This window comes from Muscardinus avellanarius, assembly GCF_963383645.1.
Source record: "Muscardinus avellanarius genome assembly, chromosome: 5".
In the NCBI taxonomy this organism is placed as follows: domain Eukaryota; kingdom Metazoa; phylum Chordata; class Mammalia; order Rodentia; family Gliridae; genus Muscardinus; species Muscardinus avellanarius.
The window spans coordinates 23,618,667-23,642,470 of NC_137790.1; the positions used below are offsets into that span (position 1 = coordinate 23,618,667).

General features: G+C 38.5%; 1 protein-coding gene across 3 annotated transcripts in view; it reads right to left on the bottom strand.

Moving 5' to 3' along the window:
• The window catches only part of NCAM2 (neural cell adhesion molecule 2), a gene marked incomplete at both ends in the record, with an annotated part of 560,084 nt that overhangs the window by 138,882 nt on the left and 397,398 nt on the right, over window positions 1-23,804 (bottom strand). For all 3 annotated transcript variants that reach the window (XM_080696027.1, XM_080696025.1, XM_080696026.1), the window contains one exon: window positions 19,516-19,666. In XM_080696027.1, the coding sequence (XP_080552153.1) occupies window positions 19,516-19,666 (151 nt within the window). The remainder of the gene's footprint in view (window positions 1-19,515; window positions 19,667-23,804) is intronic.

Sequence of the window (23,804 nt, forward strand, 5' to 3'; positions counted from 1 at the left end):
TATGGCAGTACTTGGGAGGCTGAGACAGGAAGATTACCAATTTTAGGTCAGTCTCAGTAACTTAGCAAAATCCTCAGTAACTTAGCTGGACATTGTTTCAAAATGAAAAGGGCTGGAAGTGTAGCTCAGAGATAAAACACCCCTGGTTTCAGTTCCCAGTAACAGCAGGAGCAACAAAAAGTCAACACATATAACTAATAAAAGTAAATAAATAAAATGAAATTGACCACACAGAACATTAATACACAAAAGGGAAAGAAAATATAAATTACTTTTATAATTTTGTATTTTAAACAATTTTTGACAATGAAAATCATTAATTTGAAAATATTTGATGAAAATGTAAAATACTAAAATAAAAATATAAAAATAAATGTAATACTAAAATACTAATGAAACCTGAAACTAAACCATACATGATGTTTAAGAAACTTATCAAACCAATACTTTAATACTTTAGAGCTGCATTAAAAATATAATAGAAGAAGGGTTCTATTTACCCCATAGCAGTATAACCTATAGCCAGTTAGATAGCCTATCTTCACTACTACTAAGAATTTAAAGCAAAATACAATTCAAATAATATTAATAAATAAAACAACCCTGGGGTTCTGCAGAGGAGACAAGCTCAGGGAGGTTTTGAAGGAGAATTAAAACTAACTCTTAGTTTTGTTTGTTTGAAGTTAATTTTTTCTCCCCCCTCAAGGTTTTTCCCTAGTGCAGGCCCTACAGGACTCTCAAAGTAATACTGGCATATAAAATGTGTCCAGAAAGGCAGAGATACTTCAAAAAGAAGCCAAAATATGTGGTAGTAAGAATAATCACAGAGTGTGGGAGTGTGGGAGGAGTGGGGATGTCAAATTTCATGCATAAGAAAATAGAAATGTCTGTCTAAGCCCTAAGATTTCCATAGATTGGTAGACACAAACCAGCAAAGAAAAGGCATTGTGAGTCTAACTGAAACTTGAATCACTGTTCACAGGAGGTAAGCCTAACCTTAGCAGTAATTACTTGTGGGGAGGAAAAAAATATTCTCCAAGTTGTCATGAAAAACCCAGAATTTACATAACACAATATTTACAATGTCCAGGATGCAATACAACATTCCTTCATAATCAATGAACCAGAAGGCTACAGTTAATTCTTTTTTTTTTTTTTTTGCGGGTCTGGGAATGGAACCCAGGGGAAGTTGACCTCAGAGCTACACTGAATTGCAGAGGGCCTCACTAAGTAGCTGAGGCTGTCTGCAAACAGTGATCCTCCAGGTCTCAGCCTCCCAAATCCTGGGATTACAAGCATACGCCACCATGCCTGGCGGTACAGTTAATTCTAAAGGAAAGAAATAACTAACATGCAAATCCTAAAATAACCAGATGTTGAATTTATCATATACTAGATTTAGAGAAGATATTTTAGACTCACTTTATTAATATTTCAGGAGGTCAAGAATAATGTACTTATAAGAAATGAAAATATAGATAGTGCCAGAATAGAGAAGATATAAACAAAATAAAATTAAATCTTTAGAAGTAAAAAATATTTGAAATTTAAAAAAATTATGTTGGCTCAATAGCAGAAGAGCCATGATGGATTAAATAGTCAACATAAAGGATTAAAAAAAAGTAATCTGAAGAAGAGTAAGACAAAAGTCTGAAAAGTGTCTCATAGGTATTTAAAATAATTTAAAAGATTTGTCTCTGTCAAAAAGTCTCAGAGTTAGAAAGTGATTGGAGACTAAAAAGAGGAAATAAGGACCTCAAACTTCCCAAATATATTGGTAAATAAGTAGCTACAGATGGAAGAAGCTCAGCATACTCTAAACAAAAATACTAAAAATCATAACATATACATTCTAAGTAAATTGGCCAACAACTAAGATAAAGAATATAGCTCTATAAGGGTTATAGAAAAAATATACATGACATAAAAAGAAACAACAATGTAAATTATATACATTTCTTGTGAGCAGTCAAGAAAGCCATGAGTGAAGCCATATCTTTACAGCAAACAAGAATCCTCAGCAAAAAAAAACTTCCAAAATAGAAATGATGGCAAGAATTTATCTTTACAGATAAAAATAAATAGACAATAGAGTATCCCAAGGAAATCTGTTGCACAAGAAATTGAGAAGGAATTTCTGTGGGCTGGAGAAAATTTACAATTTCAAGAGTAGTATTTAAATGAATAAATAGACAATGATTTTTCAATATCACTACTTAAAATGTTTACAACTGATTAAAACTAATAATATTATAATTTTTAAATGAGATGTTCAATGATTATATTACATATATTAGTAATACATATGATATTAATTATTAAGGGGGAGGGTAAAGCTGAGATTCATAAGAAAATGAAAATGCAACATATCATATATGTGAAATGAAACTATAGTGAGGTTTAGCAGAGATGTTGTATTGAATTTTATAAATTTAGAAAATATAACACCATTATCAAATAGCTGCAAATCAAAACTATCCTGAGGTTTCACCTAACCTCAATTATAATGGCAATTATTAAAATACAAACAAAAATAAGTGCTGGCAAAGATGTGGAGAAGTAGGAATTCTAATACATTGTTGATGGGATTGCAAATTAATGCAACCACTTAGGAAAATGGTTTGGAGGATTCTCAGAAGAAAGGGAAGAAACCTACCATATGATGATCCAGTAATACCACTCCTACCAAACAATGGAAACCACCTACCAGAATAATGCATGAAAATTTATGTTTATAGCTGCATAGTTCACAATTGCCAAACTATGGAACCAGCCAAGAATTTCATCAACAGATGAATGAATTCCTACACTATGGGATATGTTCACAATTGAATTTTACTCAGCCATAAGGAAGAACAAAATTATGTCATTTGCAGGGAAATGGAACTGGAGAACATTATGCTAATTGAGATAGTAAAAAAAAGTAAAATTGTTATTCTTAAAATGTGGAAGCCACGGAGAAAATGGGACATAGGAGGAACTCCAGTCAAAGGAGAGGAAAGCTTAGATGAATGAAGAAGGCGATGGGTGGATAAGGAGGGAAACATATCAATGGACATCATGTACATACACAAACTTATCAAAGTCAATGACTGTGCTGAGCATGGGAAGGAGGAGAAGCAGAGGTACTGAGGTGGAAATTGGGAGAGAGCTCAAAGAGTGTCGTGTGCATGTATGCCTCTATCACCCTGAACTCCATTAATTCCTATGTGCCAATAACAAAAAAGAAAAATTTAAAACAAACATCTAAAACAAATAAGCCAAGGGCCCTTTTAAAATTTACAAGCAAAAAAAAAGTGAATGCAAAATAGATAAGAGGAAAGAAATAATGAATATAAAATAGAAATATTCAAGCTGGAAAACACATAAATAATAGAGTACTGATTAAGAGAACTAAAAGCTAATACTTTGAATAGATAAATAATTGTAGCAAGTTTTTTGCTAGAAAAAATGTTTATCAAATAGGTAAAATATATAAAAAAATTCTAAAAATGACTGTAAAAATAATCTTATAGTGGATCATAGACAAATAATATACAACCTAAATCCACAAGTTTTATAAAGGTATAGACCAAAATATTGCCAAGGCTAGGTAATAATTTTTTATAAAATATACAATCTTATAACATGTAAAGGTTATTTGATACATGTGATGAGCTGGAATATTTTTTTCTCTTCATATTCTATTTTAAGAAGCCAAAAAGCTGGGAATGATGGCACATGCTTGTAATCCCAGTATTCAGGAGGCTGAGACTGGAAGATCATGGTTTGTGGACAGCCTCAGCTACTTAATGAGGCCCTCTGCAACTCAGTGAGATCCTGTTTCAAAATAAAGAATAAAAAAAAAAAAAATTGGGCAGGGGCTGAGGCTTAGAGGTCAAATGCCCCTGGGTTCCATTGCCAGACATGCAAAAAAAAAAGGAAGCCAAGAAAATACAGGTGTGGTGGCACATGTCTGTAGTACTAGTGAATTAGGAGTTTGGGGTGAGAGGCCATTAAGTTTGAGGCCAGCCTGGAAAATTGATGATATCATGTCTCAAAAAAAAAAAAATTAAAAGGGCTGAGGATGTATAGCTCAATGATAGAGTTCCATTAACTTTAATTCCTAGTACAAGAAAGAAGAAAGTGAACATTATTTGGGAAAAAAAGAAAACATATTCCAGGTGTGGTGGAACATATTTGTAATTCTAGTATTTGGATGGCTGAGACAAGGGGATCACAGGTTCATAGCCAGCCTCAGTAACTTATGAGACACTCCACAACTACTTAGTGAAAACCTGTTTCAAAATAAAGAATAAATTAAGATTGAAAGTATATCATATATATAATGCCCATGGGTTCAATCCCCAGCAATGCAGAAAAAAAGTGTTTACATGATTTTCAAATATGTTCACAAAAGCCAAGTGTTGTGGCACATGCTTGTAATCCCAGTACTTGGGAGGCACTTTCAAAGCCAGTCTCAGCTACTTAGTGAGGCTTTCATCAACTTAGTGAGACCCTGTTTCCAAATAAAATTTAAAATAGGTCTGGTAGTATAACTCGGAGGTAGAAAGGTCCCAAGTTTCATCTCTAGTAGCACAAAAAATAATGTTCACAGATTTTTTTGTGTGTGTGTGTGGGTCTGGGGATGGAGCCCATGGGCATTCGACCTCCGAGCTACACCCCTGCCCTATTTTTTATTCTTTTGTTTTGAAACCGGGTCTCACTGAGTTGCAGAGGGCCTCATTAAGTAGCTGAGGCTATCCGCGAACCGCGATCCTCAGGTCTCAGCCTCCCAAATGCTGGGATTACTAGTGTGTGCCACCATGCCCAGCTAATTTTTTTTTCATTTTAATCAATATCTGAAAAAATATGCTAATATAAATTGTTCAGGAAAGATTAATCACAAAATAGAAGAAAATATCTTCAAACCATGCATAGAATAAGTAGTCATTATCCAAAATATATAAATAAGGAGATTCAAAATGGTGACTGAGAAACACAGCACATCTCAGTAGCTGAAACAAATAAACTTCAACAACCAGGAAGGCAGCATCTTGACAGACAAAATAAATAAAACTCATGAACCAAAACAGAACTAGGAACCACAGTGGAAGGAATACAGTACTCTGAACTGCGAGATACACTGCATAAAGCCTGAGTGTGTGACTGTACTGCTGTGGACTCAGCCAGGTTGCTATCCCAAATCATGATTCCTGGCTCTGGCTGACACCTGTGCAGCATCCCCAAGAAATACAGAAAAATAATTCAAGAACTTGAAAGTGGACACAGAGCTCCAACATCTTAAGGGACTAGCACCACATTTTAGGGATGCAGAAAGAGATCCAAAAGCCTGTGTGCTCACCAGAGGCAGTATTCACAGCAAGTGGACAGGAAATGAAAGAGAAAATGGAGACACTAAAAAGAATCAAAAGAGGTCTAGAATTATATAAAAGAGTCAGTAAATGAAATAAAGACAGCAATAGAAAAAGATCTAGAAGATTAGATAAAATGGAAAATAGATTATCACTTTTAGAAGACAATTCATTCAAAACCAAAGCACAGTCAACAAAATAAAGAAGTCAGTACTGCAACAAAACTTAAATATCCCACCACTGTGGGACATGAAACATCCTAACATACAGATAAAAGGCTTTGAAGAAGGGATAGAGGTACAGAACAATGGTATTCATAATCTTTTCAGAGAAATATTTTCAGAGAATTTTCCAAACATGGAAAGAAACTTGGACTTATACTTTCAGGAGACATACAGAACACCATTAAGAAAAGATCAAAGGGGACCTCCCCACATTATGCAATAAACAAAATGACTAACATAGAGGCCAAGGAAAGAATATTAAAAGCAGTGAGGACAAAAGTGGGTGACATATAGGGGAAAAACAGTAAAATTCATACTAGACTATACATCCCAATTCATGAATACCAGGAGAGACTGGTATGATGTGATCCAAACTCTGGAAGAAAACAACTTCCAACCCAAACTCCTATATCCAGCAAAGTTATTATTCAAAATTGATGGAGAAGCAAAGGTATTTTAAAATAAGTAGAATTTCAAAAAATTCATGAAAACAAAGCCAACACTAGAGAAAATACTTAAAGAAATAAACCACATAGAAGAAAAAAGAAGCAAATTTCAAACCCAAAGGAGAGATGAAGTTGATCAGCAGGGCAACTAAGTAAAGAAGAAATAATATTATACCAAACAGAAAATAGAACTCAAAATGAGAAGAAACAAAAATCATATTTCAATAATAACTCTTAATGTCAATGGACTTAACTCACCAATCAAAAGACAAAGACTGGCAATGTGGATTAAAAACCATAATTCAAATATATGCTGCTTGTAAGAAACTCACCTTAAAGCTGAAGACTTTCATAGAAGGAAAGTGAAAGGATGGAAAAAGATATATCATGCTAGTGGAGATCAAAAATGGGCAAGGGTAGCAATACTGATACCCAACAAAATAGACTTTAAGCTAAAACATATCAGAAGAGACAAAGCAGGTCACTTCCTTTTGTTAAAAGGAATAATCCACCAAGAAAATATAAAGAGAGTAAATGATTATGCCCCAAATGTGTGTGCAAACACATTTGTAAAACTCTTCAGGATATTGGATCTCAAATAGACCCAAATAAAATAATATTGGGAGACTTTAACACACCTCTCACACCACTAGATTGATCCTCGAGGAAAAAGATGAGTAAATATGCTTTAGAACTAAAGAACACTATAAACCAAATTGACCTAATTGACATATACAGAATATTTCTACCAGGAACAGTAGAATATCTCCAGGAGTCAACTCAAGATGAATCAAAGACTTGGAAATTAGACCTGAGACTGTGAAGTTAGTAGAGGAGAGAATAGGTTCAACACTACAACATATTGGCACAGGCAGTAACTTTCTCAACAAAACCTCCAAAGCTCAGGAAATTAAAGCAAGAATTAACAAGTGGGATAGAATGAAACTAAAAAGTTTTCTTCTCATCAAAGGAAACTATCAATAACCTAAAGAGAAAGCCTACAGAATGGGAAAAGATCTTTACCAGCCACCTTATGGCTGGTAAAGGGCTAATATCCAGAATATACAAAGAGTTCAAAATACTCTACACTAGCAAAACAAACAACCCAATCAAGAAATGGGCAAATGAACTAAATAGACACTTCACAAAAGAAGAGATACAAAGGGCCAATAGATACATGAAAAGATGGTATATATCATTGGCCATCATGGTGATGCAAATCAAAACTACACTGAGATTCCATCTAACGCCAGTCAGAGTGGCAAGCATAAAGAAATCAAATAAAAACAAATGCTGGCAAGGATGTGGGGAAAGAGGAACTCTTTTACACTCTTGGTGGAAGTGCAAACTAGTTCAGCCACTATGGAGATCTGTATGGAGATTCCTAAGAAAGGTGGGAATAGATCCACCATACAATCCAGCTCTACCACTCCTGGGTATTTTCCCAAAAGGGTTGAATCCAGAGAACTATAGCAACATATGCATACCATGTTCATGGCAGCACAATTTGTAATACCCAAAATATGGAACCAACCCAGGTCCCCATCAACAGATGAATGGATTGCAAAACTCTGGGAAATACACACAATGTAATTCTACTCAGCCATAAAGAAGAACAAAATAATATCATTTGCAAGAAGATGGAAAGTCCTGGAGAGCATTTTGTTAAGTGAGATTAGCCAAGCACAGAAGGCGAGATACATATGTTCCCTCTAATATGCCCAAACTAGGGAATGTAGAGGATACCAGATAATGGAGGGAAAATACCAGCAAAGCTTGAATGGAAAGATAGGGGAGGAGGAAGACTGAATTTGATTAATGAGGGTCTACATCTGAATATTTGTAAAATTATGAATATGGCATGGTTACCCTGAACAATCATTTGTGGGAGGGGGGAAGGGAAAACAGGGGCGGGGGGATAGAGCACCAAATATAGTTTAAATTATACCATTTATATTCAATAAAACATTTTAAAAAACCACCATCAAATATCACTTGAAAAAAATAACCTTTATTAAAGTAATAAAAGATACTTCTTGGAAAGGATGCAGAAACAAAGGAACTATTTCATAGTATACTGTTGTTAGGAACAAAAATTAGTGCAGCCACTATGGAAAACTCTATGGAGATTTCTCAATAATTAGATGAAATAAGTAGATGTCCATTTCATCTAGGTCTCCAAGACATGAAATAAATCTTAATGTTCCAGTGATGAATGGATAAATACATGTGATCTACATCGCTACATACATACATACATAACATACCTACATACATTGAAAGACTCTTCAATCTTAAAAGTGTATGGTGATTTTGTTATTTTGAACAGTATAGAAGTATTTTAAAAAAACATTATGCTAGGTGAAATAAGACCGGCACAGAAAGACAAATACCTTGAAGTCACACAAGGGCACAACATTATAAGTGGAATATAAATAAGTTGAACTCATAAAGTGGGGAGTTGAGTTAGTTACAAAAGGCTGAAAGAAGGAAGAGGGGAAAAGTAGAATAAATGAAAGGATGCAAAGTATACATGGACAGGAAGTATAGGCTTTGAGTTCTATTGTATAGCCAAGTAATGTTTTCAAAATAACTTGAGTAAGTTGCAAATCTTTAACCAAAAAATGACAGGTAAAAGAGATGATGGATATATTAATTATCATATTTAATCATCCTACAGATCACCTTGTACTATATAATTGTATATAATTATTACTTGTCAATCAAAATATTAGTAATGAATATTTAAAAGTCACCTCATACACCATAAACATATGCAACTTTTGTCAATTATATTCTTATAAAACAATTCATTCAGTGAATTATTTTCTATTTTATTTTTTAATATTTTTATTAGTGCACTGTAGTCATACATCTTAATGGAGCACAAGATGGTATAGGCATTCTTGCACACATCACTCCTTTAGCTATTACCCAATTTCCACCTCATTCCCTCCTCCCTCCTTCCTTCTCAAATTTGGCTTAGTGATTGACTTTGATATGTTTTTTAATATAAATTAAAGTAAAAGTAATATTGCATGATTCCATCTATACAAATTTCTTAGAATTTATAGAATTATATTGATAGAAAGTAGGTTTAATTACATATTTTAGAAAGGATAAAAAAAAACAAAAATGGGATAAAAGGGCCTGAGAAAGCTTGATGCTATTGGAAATCTTGATTGTGACAAATTTGTGGGTATATACATATATAAAAATGATCACATTTCACACTGTATTATAGTTTATTTCAAAAATAGTTTAAAACAGGATAGATATATTTCTAACTAGTCTCACTAAAGTAGAATAAATTTATGTATTTTATTATTAAAAAAGAAAAGAATGTAAGAGTTCCAACTAACTCAGTTTAAATATTATTTATGAGAAACAATTACTGTATACTGAAAATTGTTATTTATAAGCAAGGTTAATAATAGGAAAATATTATTATAGAATTAATTTTACCTATACAACATGCAATTAATACAGCAGGTACAAATATCTTAAGAATTCTCAGAAAGTATTTTTACAGAACAAAATCTTTATACTGTTTAGAAGAAAATACAAAATTTTCTACTGATCTCTAAGATAAAAATTAAATTCAAAATATTTAAACAGGAAATACCATATATATCCATATATATAGAAATCTATAAAGGAATAATGCATTTGTGATAAAAAATAACTTGAATATTGTTAGATCAGTTCTTGTAAAATAGTTTCCTAAATAAGTTTTGTCTTAACATTTTCATGTTATTAAAATGTTATAAAAATAAATAACTAAAATAGCAATATAAAGTTGCTTATCTTACTGTCTACATAGTTAAATTGAGTGATAACAAAAATCTCATGTCACTATATACTATTAGCATATCCTATTATTTTTATATTTTCTCCATCTATCATTTTTAATTTAAATATTTCTTGAAGCACTGCAGAGAATCAGAATAGAAGGAAAATACCTCAACATCATAAAGGCAATCTACAATAGACCCATAGCCAACATCATATTAAATGGGGTAAAACATTCAGAATTTCCCCTAAAAATAGGAACAAGACAAGGATGTCCATTATTACCACTTCTTTTCAATATAGTACTTGAGACTCATGCCAGAGCAATAAGGCAAGAAAAGGAAATCATAGGAGTACAAATAGGAAATGAAGAACTCAAACTTTCACTATTAGCAGATGACATAATAGTATACTTAGAAAATATAACACACTCAACCAAAAGGCTTATAGAATTTTTCAAAAAATTGAGCAAAGTGTCTGAATACAAAATTAATCTTAAAGGCGCGCGGGGCATGCCAGATGGGGCCCGGGTCGCAGGACCCTGGGCCACAGGACGAACTGCGCGTAGCACGCCAGACCCCTGGAGAAACCGGGCCCAGTAAGACGCTGGGTTCTAGGCAGGGGTCGCGTGCGGCGCACACCAGCCGGGGCCTGGGTCGCGGGACCCTGGGCCCTGGGCCGAACTGCGCATAGCATGCCAGACCCCTAGAGAAACCGGGCCCAGTAAGATGCTGGGTTCTGGGTGGGGGTCGCGCGCGGGGCACGCCAGATGGGGCCCGGGTCACGGGACTCTGGGCCCCAGGCCGAACTGCGAGTAGCACGCCAGACCCCTGGAGAAACTGGACCCAGTAAGACGCTGGGTTCTGGGCGGGGGTCGCACGCGGGGCACGCCAGCTGGGGCCCGGGTCGCGGGACTCTGGGCCCCGGCCGAACTGCGAGTAGCATGCCAGACCCCTGGAGAAACTGGGCCCAGAACAGAAAAAGATAAAGAAAAATATCGGAGAGTAGGTAAGAAAGCCGTTATGATTGCCAGGACACTGGAGATGCAGACAAAACTTATCTCAATGCACTGGAACTTATGGAAAAATTCGCCGTGAAAGAGGATTGCTATTTCTCTATATTGTTAAGAATCTCAGACATCACCTGTAAGGAGAGAGTTTAGCGGAGACCAAGGAGAAATGCGGTGTTGAAAGAGTTCTCCGCGATGGTGGTGGAGACTTGTATTCAGGAGAAGCAGAAACCGGATCTTACCAACTTGATTTTTTTGGAGAAATTACACCAAATGTCGAATGCTACCATCATGCATGCTTAGGAACACTGGACAACATTCAGGGTGGAAAAAGAGCCTGGGAAGGATTTGAAACGGTGGAGGCAGTGGCAATGCCAGTGGCCAATACTCAGGGGAGGCAGAGATCTGATACATTACACCTGGAACCTTTGAAATAATAACCAAAGAGACAGTGATCGGAACCTGCTGAGGGGTTAGGCGGGCGCCGGGGCCAGTGGCCGACATCGGAGCTTGCTATGAGGCAAGGCCACTACTGAGGCTTCCGTGGCCGGGATTGGAACCTGCCGAGGGGTTAGAACGATGCTGGGGCCAGCGCGGCCGGCATTGGAGCCTGCCATGAGGCAAGACTTGTGCTGGGGCCTCCAAGGTCGGGTCCGGAACCTGCTAAGGAGTTAGGCTGGTGCTGGGGCCAGCGAGGCCGGCATCGGAGCCTGCCGTGAGGCAAGGCCAGTACTGGAGCCTCCGAGGCCAGGATAATAGCCTGCCGAGGGGTTAGGCCGGTGCTGGGGCCAGTGAGGCCGGCATCGGAGCCTGCCATGAGACAAGGCTGGTACTGGGGCCTCCGAGGCTGGGATAAGAGCCTGCCGAGGGTTAGGCTGGTGCTGGGGCCAGCGAGGCCGGCATTGGAGCCTGCCGAAGGGTTAGACCGGTACTGAGGCCAGCGAGGACGGCATTGGAGCCTGCCGTGAGGCAAGGCCGGTGCTGGGGCCTCCAAGGCTGGGATTGGAGCCTGCCTTGAGGCAAGGCCGGTACTGGGGCCTCCAAGGCCAGGATAAGAGCCTGCAGAGGGGTTAGGCCGGTGCTGGAGCCGGGGCCAGCGAGGCCGTTATTGGAGTCTGCCATGAGGCATGACCAGTGCTGGGGCCTCCAAGGCCGGGATCGGAGCCTGCCGAGGGGTTAGGCCGGTGTTGGGGCCAGCAAGGCTGGCATCGTAGCCTGCCTTGAGGCAAGGCCGGTAATGGGGCCTCTGAGGCCAGGATAAGAGCCTGCCGAGGGGTTAGGCCAGTGCTGGGGCCAGCGAGGCCAGCATCGGAGCATGCCATGAGGCATGGCCGGTGCTGGGGCCTCTGAGGCCAGGATAAGAGCCTGCCGAGGAGTTAGGCCGGTGCTGGGGCCAGCGAGGCCAGCATCGGAGGCTGCCGTGAGGCAAGGCCGGTACTGGGGCCTCCAAGGCCAAGATAAGAGCCTGCCGAGGGGTTAGGCCGGTGCTGGGGCCAGTGAGGCCGGCATCAGAGCCTGCCATGAGGCAAGGCCGGTACTGGGGCCTCCGAGGTCAGGATAAGAGCATGCTGAGGGGTTAGGCCGGTGCTGGGGCCAGTGAGGCCGGCATTGGAGACTGCCTTGAGGCAAGGTCGGTACTGGGGCTTCGAGGCCAGGATAAGAGCCTGCCGAGGGGTTAGGCCGGTGCAGGGGCCAGCGAAGCCGGCATTGGAGCCTGCCGTGAGGCATGACCAGTGCTGGGGCCTCCGAGGCCGGGATTGGAGCCTGCCGAGGGGTTAGGCCGGTGCTGGGGCCAGTGAGGCTGGCATCGGAGCCTGCCTTGAGGCAAGGCCGGTACTGGGGCCTCCGAGGCCAGGATAAGAGCCTGCCGAGGGGTTAGGCCGGTGCTGGGGCCAGCGAGGCCGGCATCGGAGCCTGCCGTGAGGCAAGGCTGATACTGGGGCCTCCTAGGCCAGGATAAGAGCCTGCTGAGGAGTTAGGCCGGTGCTGGAGCCAGTGAGGCCGGCATCGCAGCCTGCTGTGAGGCATGGCCGGTGCTGGGACCTCTGAGGCCAGTATCGGAGCCGGCCGAGGGGTTAGGCCGGTGCTGGGGCCAGCGAGCCCGGCAACGGAGCCTGCCATGAGGCAAGGCCGGTACTGGGGCCTCCAAGGCCGGGATTGGAGCCTGCCGAGGTGTTAGGCCGGTGCTGGGGCCAGCGAGGCTGGCATCGGAGCCTGTCGTGAGGCAAGGCCGATACTGGGGCCTCCTAGGCCAGGATAAGAGCCTTCTTAGGAGTTAGGCTGGTGCTGGAGCCAGTGAGACCGGCATTGCAGCCTGCCGTGAGGCATGGCCGGTGCTGGGATCTCCGAGGCCGGGATCGGAGCCTGCCGAGGGGTTAGGCCAGTGCTGGGGCCAGCCAGCCTGGCACCAGAGCCTGCCGTGAGGCAAGGCTGGTACTGGGGCCTCCGAGGCCGGAATTGGAGCCTGCCGAGGGGTGAGGCCGATGCTGGGGCCAGCGAGGCCGGCATTGGAGCCTGTCGTGAGGCAAGGCCGGTGCTGAGGCCTCCGAGGCCGGGATTGGAGCCTGCCTTGAGGCAAGGCCGGTACTGGGGCCTCCGAGGCCAGGATATGAGCCTGCCGAGGGGTTAGGCCAGTGCTGGGGCCAGCGAGGCAGGCATTGGAGCCTGTCGTGAGGCAAGGCTGATACTGGGGCCTCCGAGGCCAGGGTAAGAGCCTGCTGAGGGGTTAGGCCGGTGCTGGAGCCAGTGAGACCGGCATCGCAGCCTGCCATGAGGCATGGCCGGTGCTGGGAACTCCGAGGCCAGTATCGGAGCCGGCCGAGGGGTTAGGCCAGCGCTGGGGCCAGCAAGGCCGGCATCGGAGCCTGCCATGAGGCAAGGCCGGTACTGGGGCCTCCGAGGCCAGGATTGGAGCCTGCCGAGGGGTGAGGCCGATGCTGGGGCCAGCGAGGCCGGGATTGGAGCCTGCCTTGAGTCAAGGCCGGTACTGGGGCCTCCGAGGCTAGGATAAGAGCCTGCTGAGGGGTTAGGCCAGTGCTGGTGCCAGTGAGGCCGGCATCAGAGCCTGCCGTGAGGCAAGGCCGGTACTGTGACCTCCGAGGCCGGGATAAGAGCCTTTCGAGGGGATAGGCCGGTGCTGGGGCCAGCGAGGCTGGCATAGGAGCCTGCCATGAGGCAAGACTGGTACTGTGGCCTCCGAGGCCAGGATAACAACCTGCTGAAGGGCTAGACCATTGCTGGGGCCAGCAAGGCCGGCATCGGAGCCTGCCGTGAGGTGAGGCCAGCATCGGAGCCTGCTGTGAGACATGGCCAGTGCTGGGGCCTCCTAACCTGGAAACAGAACCTGCTGAGGGGTTCGGCCGGTGCTAGGGCCAACGAGGCTGGCATTGGAGCCTGCCGTGAGGCTAGGCCGGTGCTGGGGCATCTGAGGCCGGGATTGGAATCCTGCCAAGGGGTTAGGCTGGTGCAGGGGCCAATGGCCAGCATCTGAGCCTGGCATGAGGCAAGTTCACTCCTGCGGCCTCCAAGGCCGGGACCAAAGCCAGCTTAGGGGTTAGACTGGTGCAGGGGCCAGCGAGACCAGAATTGGGGCCTCCCATGAGGCAAGGCCGCTGCTTGAGCCAGCGAGGTCTGAATCAGTCCACTGAGTAGCCAGGCCACTACTGGGATCATCAAGAGTGGGATCGGTACTTGCAACGCAGTATGCACAGAGAAATATTGCAGAAAATATAAATCAGACGCTTCTCTTAATCAGCAATAACTAGGAGGAAAAGGGCAACAGGAAGAGGTTGAGCTATAGAAAGGGCCCTATAGTGAAGCAACTAATGTGACCAGTCAGAGGGTATGTAATACTGGAGGACGGAGCCTCTTTAAAATGCAGGAGGTACATAAAAAAATGTATCAAAGTAAATCACCAAAGAAGTGTAGGATGGAGGGAGGGGGAGGGAATGGGATGGGGGCTGGAGGAGGGCTAATTGGATGATGTGTGCTTGTATATCCTCTCAAGTCTTGTACTCCAATGTGATTGATATATGACTACAATGCACCAATTTAAAAAATAGATTAATAAAAAAATAAAAAAAAATCTTTAAAAAAAATTAATCTTAAAATATTGGAAGCTTTTCTGCATAACAACCATAAATTCACTAAAAAAGAAATCCAGAAAACATTTCCACTCATGAATGATATCCACAAAAAAATAATAAGATACTTAAGAAAAAACTTAACCAAGGAGATAAAAAAAACCTCTACAAAGAAAATTATAAAACATTGAAATCAAAGAAGACCTTAAAAGATGAAAAGATCTTCCATGCTCATGGATAGGCAGAATAAATATAATCAAAATGGCCATATTTCCAAAAGTAATCTACATATTCAATGCAATACCCATTAAATTACCAAGATCTTTCCTCACAGACATAGAAAAATCAGTCCTTAAATTCATTTGGAACAATAACAACAGCAAAAAACAAAAACAGAATGGGCAAAGTAGTTATCAGTAACAAAAATTGTACAGGAGGAATCACAATACCTGACTTTAAACTATACTACAAATCCATAATAATAAAAACAGTATGGTTTTGACAAAAAAACAGAGACACAGAATAAAAGCAAAATGAAAGACTCAGAAACAAATACACACACTTACAACCAATTAATTTTTGACAAGGGGGCCAAAAACATTATACTGAAAAAAAAATAACCTGTCCAAAAAATGGTGTTGGCAAAACTGGTTAGACATATGCAGGAAAATGGAAATAAACCTCACTTTCTCACTCTGTACAAGAGTCAATTCAAATACATCAAAAACTTGGAAATTAGACCAGAGAACTTGAGGCCCTTTGAAGAGGACATATGTCCAACACTGCAACATATAGGCACAGACAAAAACTTTCTCAATAAGACCCAAAAGGCACAGTAAACTAAAAGGCAAACCAATACATGCAATTGCATGAAATTGAATAGCTTCTGTATAGCAAAGGAAGCTATCAAGTACCTCAACTGAGAGCCCGGTGAATGGGAGAAGATTATTGCCAACTACTCCTCTGACAGGGTACTAATATCGAGAATATACAGAGAACTCAAGAAATGTGACACTAAGAAAACAAACAGCCCAATCAAAAAATGGGCAAGTGAATTAAATAGACACTTCCCAAGGGAAGAAATTTAAATGGCCAATAAAAGCATGAAAAAATACTCAACATCACTAGCAATCAGAGAGATGCAAATCAAAAGTACCCTGAGATTTCACCTAACTCCATCTAGAATGACAATCATTCAAAAACACAAACCACCACAAATGCTGGTGAGGATGTGGAGAAGTGGGAACTCTAATTAAAATTGGTAGTAGGACTGCAAATTAGTGCAACCACTTTGGAAAACTTTATGGAGGGTCCTCAGAAGAATGGGAATGAACTTACAATTTGATCCAGCAATACCACTTCGGGGTATCTACCAAAAAAAATGGAAAGCAAACTACCAAACTAATGTATGTGTATCTATGTTCATACCTACACAATTTACTGTTACCAAACTATTGAACCAGCTAAGATATCCATCAACAGATGAATGGATTATAAAACTAAGGGATATGTACACAATGGAATTTTGCTCAGCCATAAAGAAAAACAAAATTACATTTTCAGGGAAATGAATGGAACTGGAGGACATTGTGCTAAGTGAGATTAGTCAGTCACAAAAAAGTCAGAGATCAAATGCTCTCCCTAATATGTGGAAGCTAGGGAGAAAATGGTTCATAGGAGGAACTTTAGACAAAGAAGGAGATACTATAGATGAGCAAATAAGGTGACCTAACTGAAGGGATGGGAAGGGGGAAGAAGAAAATTCTCTAATGTATTTGATGTACTTTAATAAGCAAATCAATATCCATCACTAAGTCGAACATGAGGACAGAGGGGGTGAAAATGAAGTGGGAATTGGGTAATGGCTAATTGGGTGATATGTGCATGTATGTATCAACCATCTTTTATCACATTAAGATGTATGACTATAATGCATCAATAAAAAATAAATTATACTTGTATTTATGACTCAAAAAATGAAATATATGTTGAGATTTTCTTGAAATCTCTGCCAGTATTTGCTTCCTAATAAATCAGGATCTATGCTTTATTTCTCTAGGCATCTGCTACCACTCAGCACAAAACTTGCATTTTAATAGTATCATTTCCTTAGGTTATTTTAAGTGATATTACAATATAGAAATTATAGATCTTAGTTCAGATTTTTCCTTATTTCATACCTATATCAAGCATGAAGGTAACACAAAATTTCAGAGCATCTCTGATGGATGTTGATATGCTTGAATATAAGAATTTCTTCCAATAATACCTCATTTCATAAAGAAAAAAACTGAGGTCCAAGAATGTGAGTCATTAAATAGCACCAATCTTAAAAATCACATTAATTCTAACACTAGAATAATGGCACCAGTTTTACTATTATAATATTATTATTATGCAAAAATCATTTTGTTTTCATGTGTTGTAAAAATACTAATAATGGTAACACATCAATGTCAATCACTAAGTCAAACAGAAGGACCGAAGGGAGAGGGAATAGGAAAGGAATTGGGGAAGGCCTAAAGGAGTGAAATGTGCATGTATGCCTCTAACTTCTTATACCCCATTAAGATGTATGACTATAATGCATCAATAAAAGAATTAAATATACTAATGCTCATTTCTCATGAGCTCTACTTTTCCAAGTACTTGCAACAGTAATTTAGTAATAATCTTATATCAAAAATGTTTTAACTTATTTTTAAAATGGAAAGCAAAATCCTGCCTAAATATTGTTTTATTAAGAAAATGTGGTTCACTGGGCATGGTGCCCACATGCCTGTACTATCAGTACATAGAAGGCTGAGACAGGAAGACAACAGGTCCAAGAACAGTCTCAGCAACTTAGGAAGGCCCTCAGCAACTTAGCAAGACCTTGTTTTCAAATAAAAAAATAAAATAGGTCTGAGGGTATTGCTCTAAGTTCGAATGTCCCTGGGTTCAATCCCCAGTACCACAGGCACACATATAGAAAAAAAAAATGTGTTTCACAGAATTCCTTTTGGACAGCTGGAAGAAGCCAGGTATATTCTGAGGACTTCCCCTACAAAGTGGATGAGTTCTTGCTAGTGTAAATCATATATTGGCACATTGAGTTACTGTTTATTTAGGTTTACATTAAATAAAATGAACAAATCATAAAGAAAATTTTGGTTTAAAAATACAAAATTCTAATGGCAAAACAAAAAATAAATTAGAGCTCGAGGAATAATTATCAATTGCTCAAAATATTGACTTGAAAAACTATACTTATTTTAATGGAAAAATAGAAGAACCAATAGTAAGGAGAATAAAAAAAAGTATACAGTAAGTTATTAGGAGCAGGATATTGTGGAGCATACCTGTAATTCTAATACTTATTAGGCTGAGACAGGAGAATCACAGGTTCAAAGATAGTCTTGGCAACATAGAGAGATTCTCAAGCAACCTAGTGAGATACTCACTCAAAATAAAAAATGAAATAGGGCTGAGGGTATAGCTCAGAGGTAGAATGCCTCTGGGATCAATTTCTAGTACCACATACAAAAAATAAAATAAATAAGTTACTATCATAACTTTCTTCTTTGTGTGGTTTCAATAGTATCAGGCATTTTTTTGTTTTCAAAGACATTTAATGTACATAAAATAATTTTCTTAGAAGTTACCTCATATTAACATAGTTCATCAATATGCAAAATAATATAGTTTACTTACATCCTTGACAAAATATTCTTCTTAAAATAGTTTCTTACTTTCTAAAGCCATTCTTGATAGGAAATTTGTTTTTCAGTTCCTATTGCATTCTATTAATATTAATGTACTAGAAATACTCTCAATAGAAATGTTTTGTTAATGGAATGACTCAAATATTTCCACTTCATGGCTATGTTTTTTTAAACATCAGAGAGCCTCCAATATTGATGGGTCATAAATATTTACTGAGAATGATGTTAAATTGATTTATTTGAAAAGAGAACTATAGCATATTATTTTAAAATTCTATGCAATGACTTATTGTCAATTATGGAAACTCAATTTACATCAGGTCTCTTATTTCCCAATACATAGCAATCTCACATCATTATGTTAATTTAAAAAATATCAACTTTCCCTGTAACAGTCCTATATTCTAGGCAGAAAAACAGAATTTTGGATAAAATATAAGTACTGATATATTTCACTATCTTAAGAGGGTGCAACATAATTCAATAAAACAACTTCAATGAGAGATAACAATGCTCTATATGTCTGAGGCACAGAACCATGCTATGTTATAAAAAATAAACGAGGCAAAGAACCATGCTATGTTATAAAAATGCATAAAAGTCTAAGAAGTTATTGACTTACTGATTACTGATATGATTCAGTTGATTCTGTGTTTTGAGGTATTATAAAAAAGGAAATTTACCATTCTCAGATGGATCATTACATCGATCACACTCTGAAATGTCCCATTACATCCACTAGATGTCCCTAATAACTGACTTTGAATGGCTACATTTCCTTGGTTGATAGTCATTAAATACTGTACCATGAGCAACAGATGTATTTTGATTTTCTTATAAAAAGTTGTATTTTTCAAAGTAGACAATGTTGTCATAATAACCATATAAATTTAAAATTACTTACATTCTATATCAAGGTACATGCTCTTTTGGTGCCCGCCAATCCTGCTTGCAGCTTCACAGTTGTATCTTCCTGAGTCTGACAACTTCACATCTTTAATGTGCAGGGAGGAGCTTCCATGCTGCCCTTTGACTTCAATACGTCCGTCTGGGCTCTGTTTGCATTGATTCAGGAAAAAGAAAAATTTTATGCTCTTTTCTGTAAAATGAAGAATGAACTTATAACATTTATCCTATACATATATAAAGATAAACTTGCATCTGCAATTTAAAAAATCTACAAGTATTATGTGTGTATTTTTGACATACTGTTTTTAGCTTATTTCACTTGCCCACCTGTATCCAAAGACACTGACATGTAGTTAACACTTGGATACATATTTTATCAATCACTTGTTACTTAGTATGCTATTGGCCTTTGAAAAAGCTCTCAAATTCTTTTTTTTTTTTGGGGGGGGGTTGGGGATGGAACCCAGGGGCATTTGACTTAGGAGCTACAACCCCTGCCCTATTTTTTATTCTTTATTTTGAAACCGGGTCTCACTGAATTACAGAGGGCCTCACTAAGTAGCTGAGGCTGTCCGCGAACCGCGATCCTCCAGGTCTCAGCCTCCCAAATCCTGGGATTATAAGCGTGCGCCACCATGCCTGGCAGCTCTCAAATTCTTGAAAGGATTTTGTTGGCTTCAAATCACATTCCTTGCGGACATAAAGGAACAACATTGTTTATTCAATTCTGTCTAAAAACTAAGCATGAAAAATATTTTTCTGCTTCACTTTGATTTCATATTGTCATAAAGGAAACTTTATCAAGATGTAGAAATAAAGTGTAGAGGAGTTCTTAACTTTTATTTATTTGTTTATTTATTTATTTATGTATTTATTTATTTTTTCAGTACTGAGGATGGAACCCAGGGGAATTCTACCCCTGAGCTACATGCCAACCCTATTTTCTATTCTTTATTTTGAAAATAAAAAAGTCTCACTGATTTGCAAAGGGCTTTGCTAAGTACCTGAGGCTCACTGAGAACCGTGATCCTTCTATGTAAGGCTCCCAAATGCTGAGATTAAAACTGTACACCACCATGCCTGGCTTTAGCTTTTATTTTTAATTGAATAAAATAGCATAGCTCCTAACCAAAATTTATACCATAATTATCACAGAAAAATTACTTAAAACATAGTCATGCCCGGCGTGGTGGCACACGCTTGTAATCCCCGCGCTTGGGAGACGGAGACAGGAGGATCTCACATGTTAGAAGCCAGCCAAGCTGGCTTAAGAGACCCTGTTTACAAATTTAAAAAAGCATAAAATAGGTCTGGGAGTGTAGTCCAGAGGTAGATGGGCTTCCAGAAGCCCCAGTACCACCCAAAATAAAAAATAAAATAAATAAATAAAACATAGTCATCACTATCAAGTTTTTTCTTAGGAAGTCAATGAAAACAGTATAGTAATTATTAAGCATTTACTCTGAGAGTATTGATTCAAATCAAGGAATTGCTTATAATTAAATAGTTTACAAATTATATTTCTAATGGGAATTATTGTATAGTTTATCTAGCATACCCAAAATGGTTTTCTTCAATCACTTAATCCCTTTATAACATTAATATGTAAAAAATTGCATTGATTGAAATTTTCTTCATATGGTCAGAAAACATAATGAACATTTAGCATTTTATAACCCATTAAAAACATGTACTTTACTATTTTTGAATTCATTTTCCCAGTACATTAGGTTTTAGCAACTCAAGAAAGTAGCAAATGTTACACATGAATTTTGAAAATTGTTACTATTTAATAATAAAGGGTTAATTTTCTGTATGACAATTTACATAAAGTTCAGTGAATGTGTGAAATTTGTATAATGAAAATTTGGTATATGATTATTGTTAAATTGTTTTTATTTATATCAAAAGACTATTTTAAGACTTCTTATACCTGATATTAATTGGGAAGAAGTAGTATGATCACTTTTTTGTTTTGTTAATTTTATTTATGAATATATTTATTAAATAATCTTGTGTTATTCACTTACTCTAATGAATTGCTATCAGAAAAATGATCTTCAAAACCCAACAATTTAGATAAGATTTCTATATCAAATACATGTTCAGCAATTATAAATTTGCTCAAATAATAGCTAAGTTAAATATGCAAAAAGAAGGCATTCTCCTATGCTAATTTAAGAGATTTAAATGTCATACTCATTTAATTATTTGAGAGATAAAGCAAAAAATGAAACAATTCACAGAAATTAAAATAAGAATAAATAAACTCAAATATCAAATCCTCAATTTCTTATGCGAGGTTACTAAGAGTTTTCAATAATGAACAATATCTTCTTTGATCCTTCCCTTGTCTCACCTCTATTCCTGGTGTGATGCTCTTGAAGTAGCCTTCTTACAGCTCTGACCTCACTTGGCTGTAATGACACCCACATTTTCTCAGTTTTCACCAAGTTGTATGTCTGAATATTACTTAATGTCCATTGTTGCAGATTCCTTTCAATTTTAAGGACCCCCTCCTCTGGTTCTGTCCTGGATTTCATTTTTCAGTGAAGTGCACTCTATTTGACCCTCTAATGCCTACCGACATCTAACCTGATGGTCTTTGGTCAATCTTTTCCAGCCAGCATCCCTCTTTCCCTGGAGCTTCAGCAGCAGATTCCTCAATTCAGGGTATGGCCTTTAGCATATTTCCCATATCAACATGTATTTAGGGAAGACATGCAAAACCCCTGTACTCTCTTCTTTCTTTCAATGAGTGGTACTAATTATTCCCCATGCCTCACTCCATACCATGTGCTCAGTGTTGGATCAGTTTTTCTATTTTGTATTTTTGTTTATTTTCTGAGAAATCTAACCTGTCATCTTGTTCAACTTTATTATATTCCATTTTCAGCAACTGTGTTTTTTTGACCAATTCTGTTTTCTGCCTCACTTGTTCAGAGTCTCTGGTCACACTGTTTTCAAGGATACTGACAGGTGTCTCTGGATTTCAGAAAGAACAATTACACTTTCAGCTTGAATAGGACTGAGATAGGCTCCCAAGCTCTACAAAGCCATTGACATGATAATGCTTGTGTCTCTGGGACAAAAGCCATTCCAGCTGCAGATAGTATTTCTTGGGTAGCCGTGAATAAGTCTTTTTAAAAGCAAACTTTTTAAAAAAAAAAAACCATGAATATTTCATTTCCCCCTGTCTCTATAGCCATAAATATCATACCCCCCCCCAAATAAAGTCTAGTTCTTCAGCCTGACATTTACAAACCTCCATGTGGTATCACCTTTCTGGCCAAGCACACTTTGCGATGTGGATACTATAACATCCAATTATTTTGAATGATTTATGTTGTCCTGAATATCCTACTTCCTCCTATATGCATCCTTTACTGTGTTGCCTCAAATAGTTCTACATTTATATCTACTATATTTACATGTCAGGTTCACAACTTGTAGACTGGTCTAACCCTTACTTCATTGTAAAAATATTAACTTCTATTCAATATAGTCCCTGATTATCATTTATCAACAACTATATTTACATAACAAGTACACATTTTGTGGACTGGCTAACCCTTATTTTATTGGCCAGATAATAATTTCAATTGTAGAAAGTCCTTGATTATCTAAATAAATCACTATATCTCCTGTGAACTCTATGCTATTCTTGAGACTATTCTTGAGACCAATTGCTTTTAATAAAGTAGTTTTGAAACTTAAGATTTTGCCACACAGGGGATGATATTGAATTTAAACCAATTTGAGAAATATTTATTATACTGCATGTAGAAATAACCTGGACTAGTATTTATAACAGAACAGTTATATTTAATATTTCATGAGGAAATTTAAATTGTTGTAAAATTTCATATGGTGAGTAAAACTAAGGTAACCCTTCATCTATTGGTTACTATGGGCTAAAAGTTGAATTTAACATTTTCTGTTAGAAGGTAGTAACCAGATTATAAAATTAGTAATGTAAAGCAAATCTTTCATTTTAACTTTCCATAAGGAAAACTATTGTTCACTCAGAGTATTAAAATGTTGATTTAAAGGTTATTATTATACTCTCTTGTTATTATTACCTGTTGTACATGGCTTGGTTTGGGCTTCAGAAAAACTATTGGTATATATAAAAATACCATGCTATTACTAAAAATGTTGATCGTACAAAGATATTGTCAGTTTATCAGAAATATTAATAGTAATTCTAAAAAGACAGAAAGGTAATGGAAATGTGTGAGTCATTGGGAAATTATTAGTCATTTTTGGGTTTAACATTGGCTT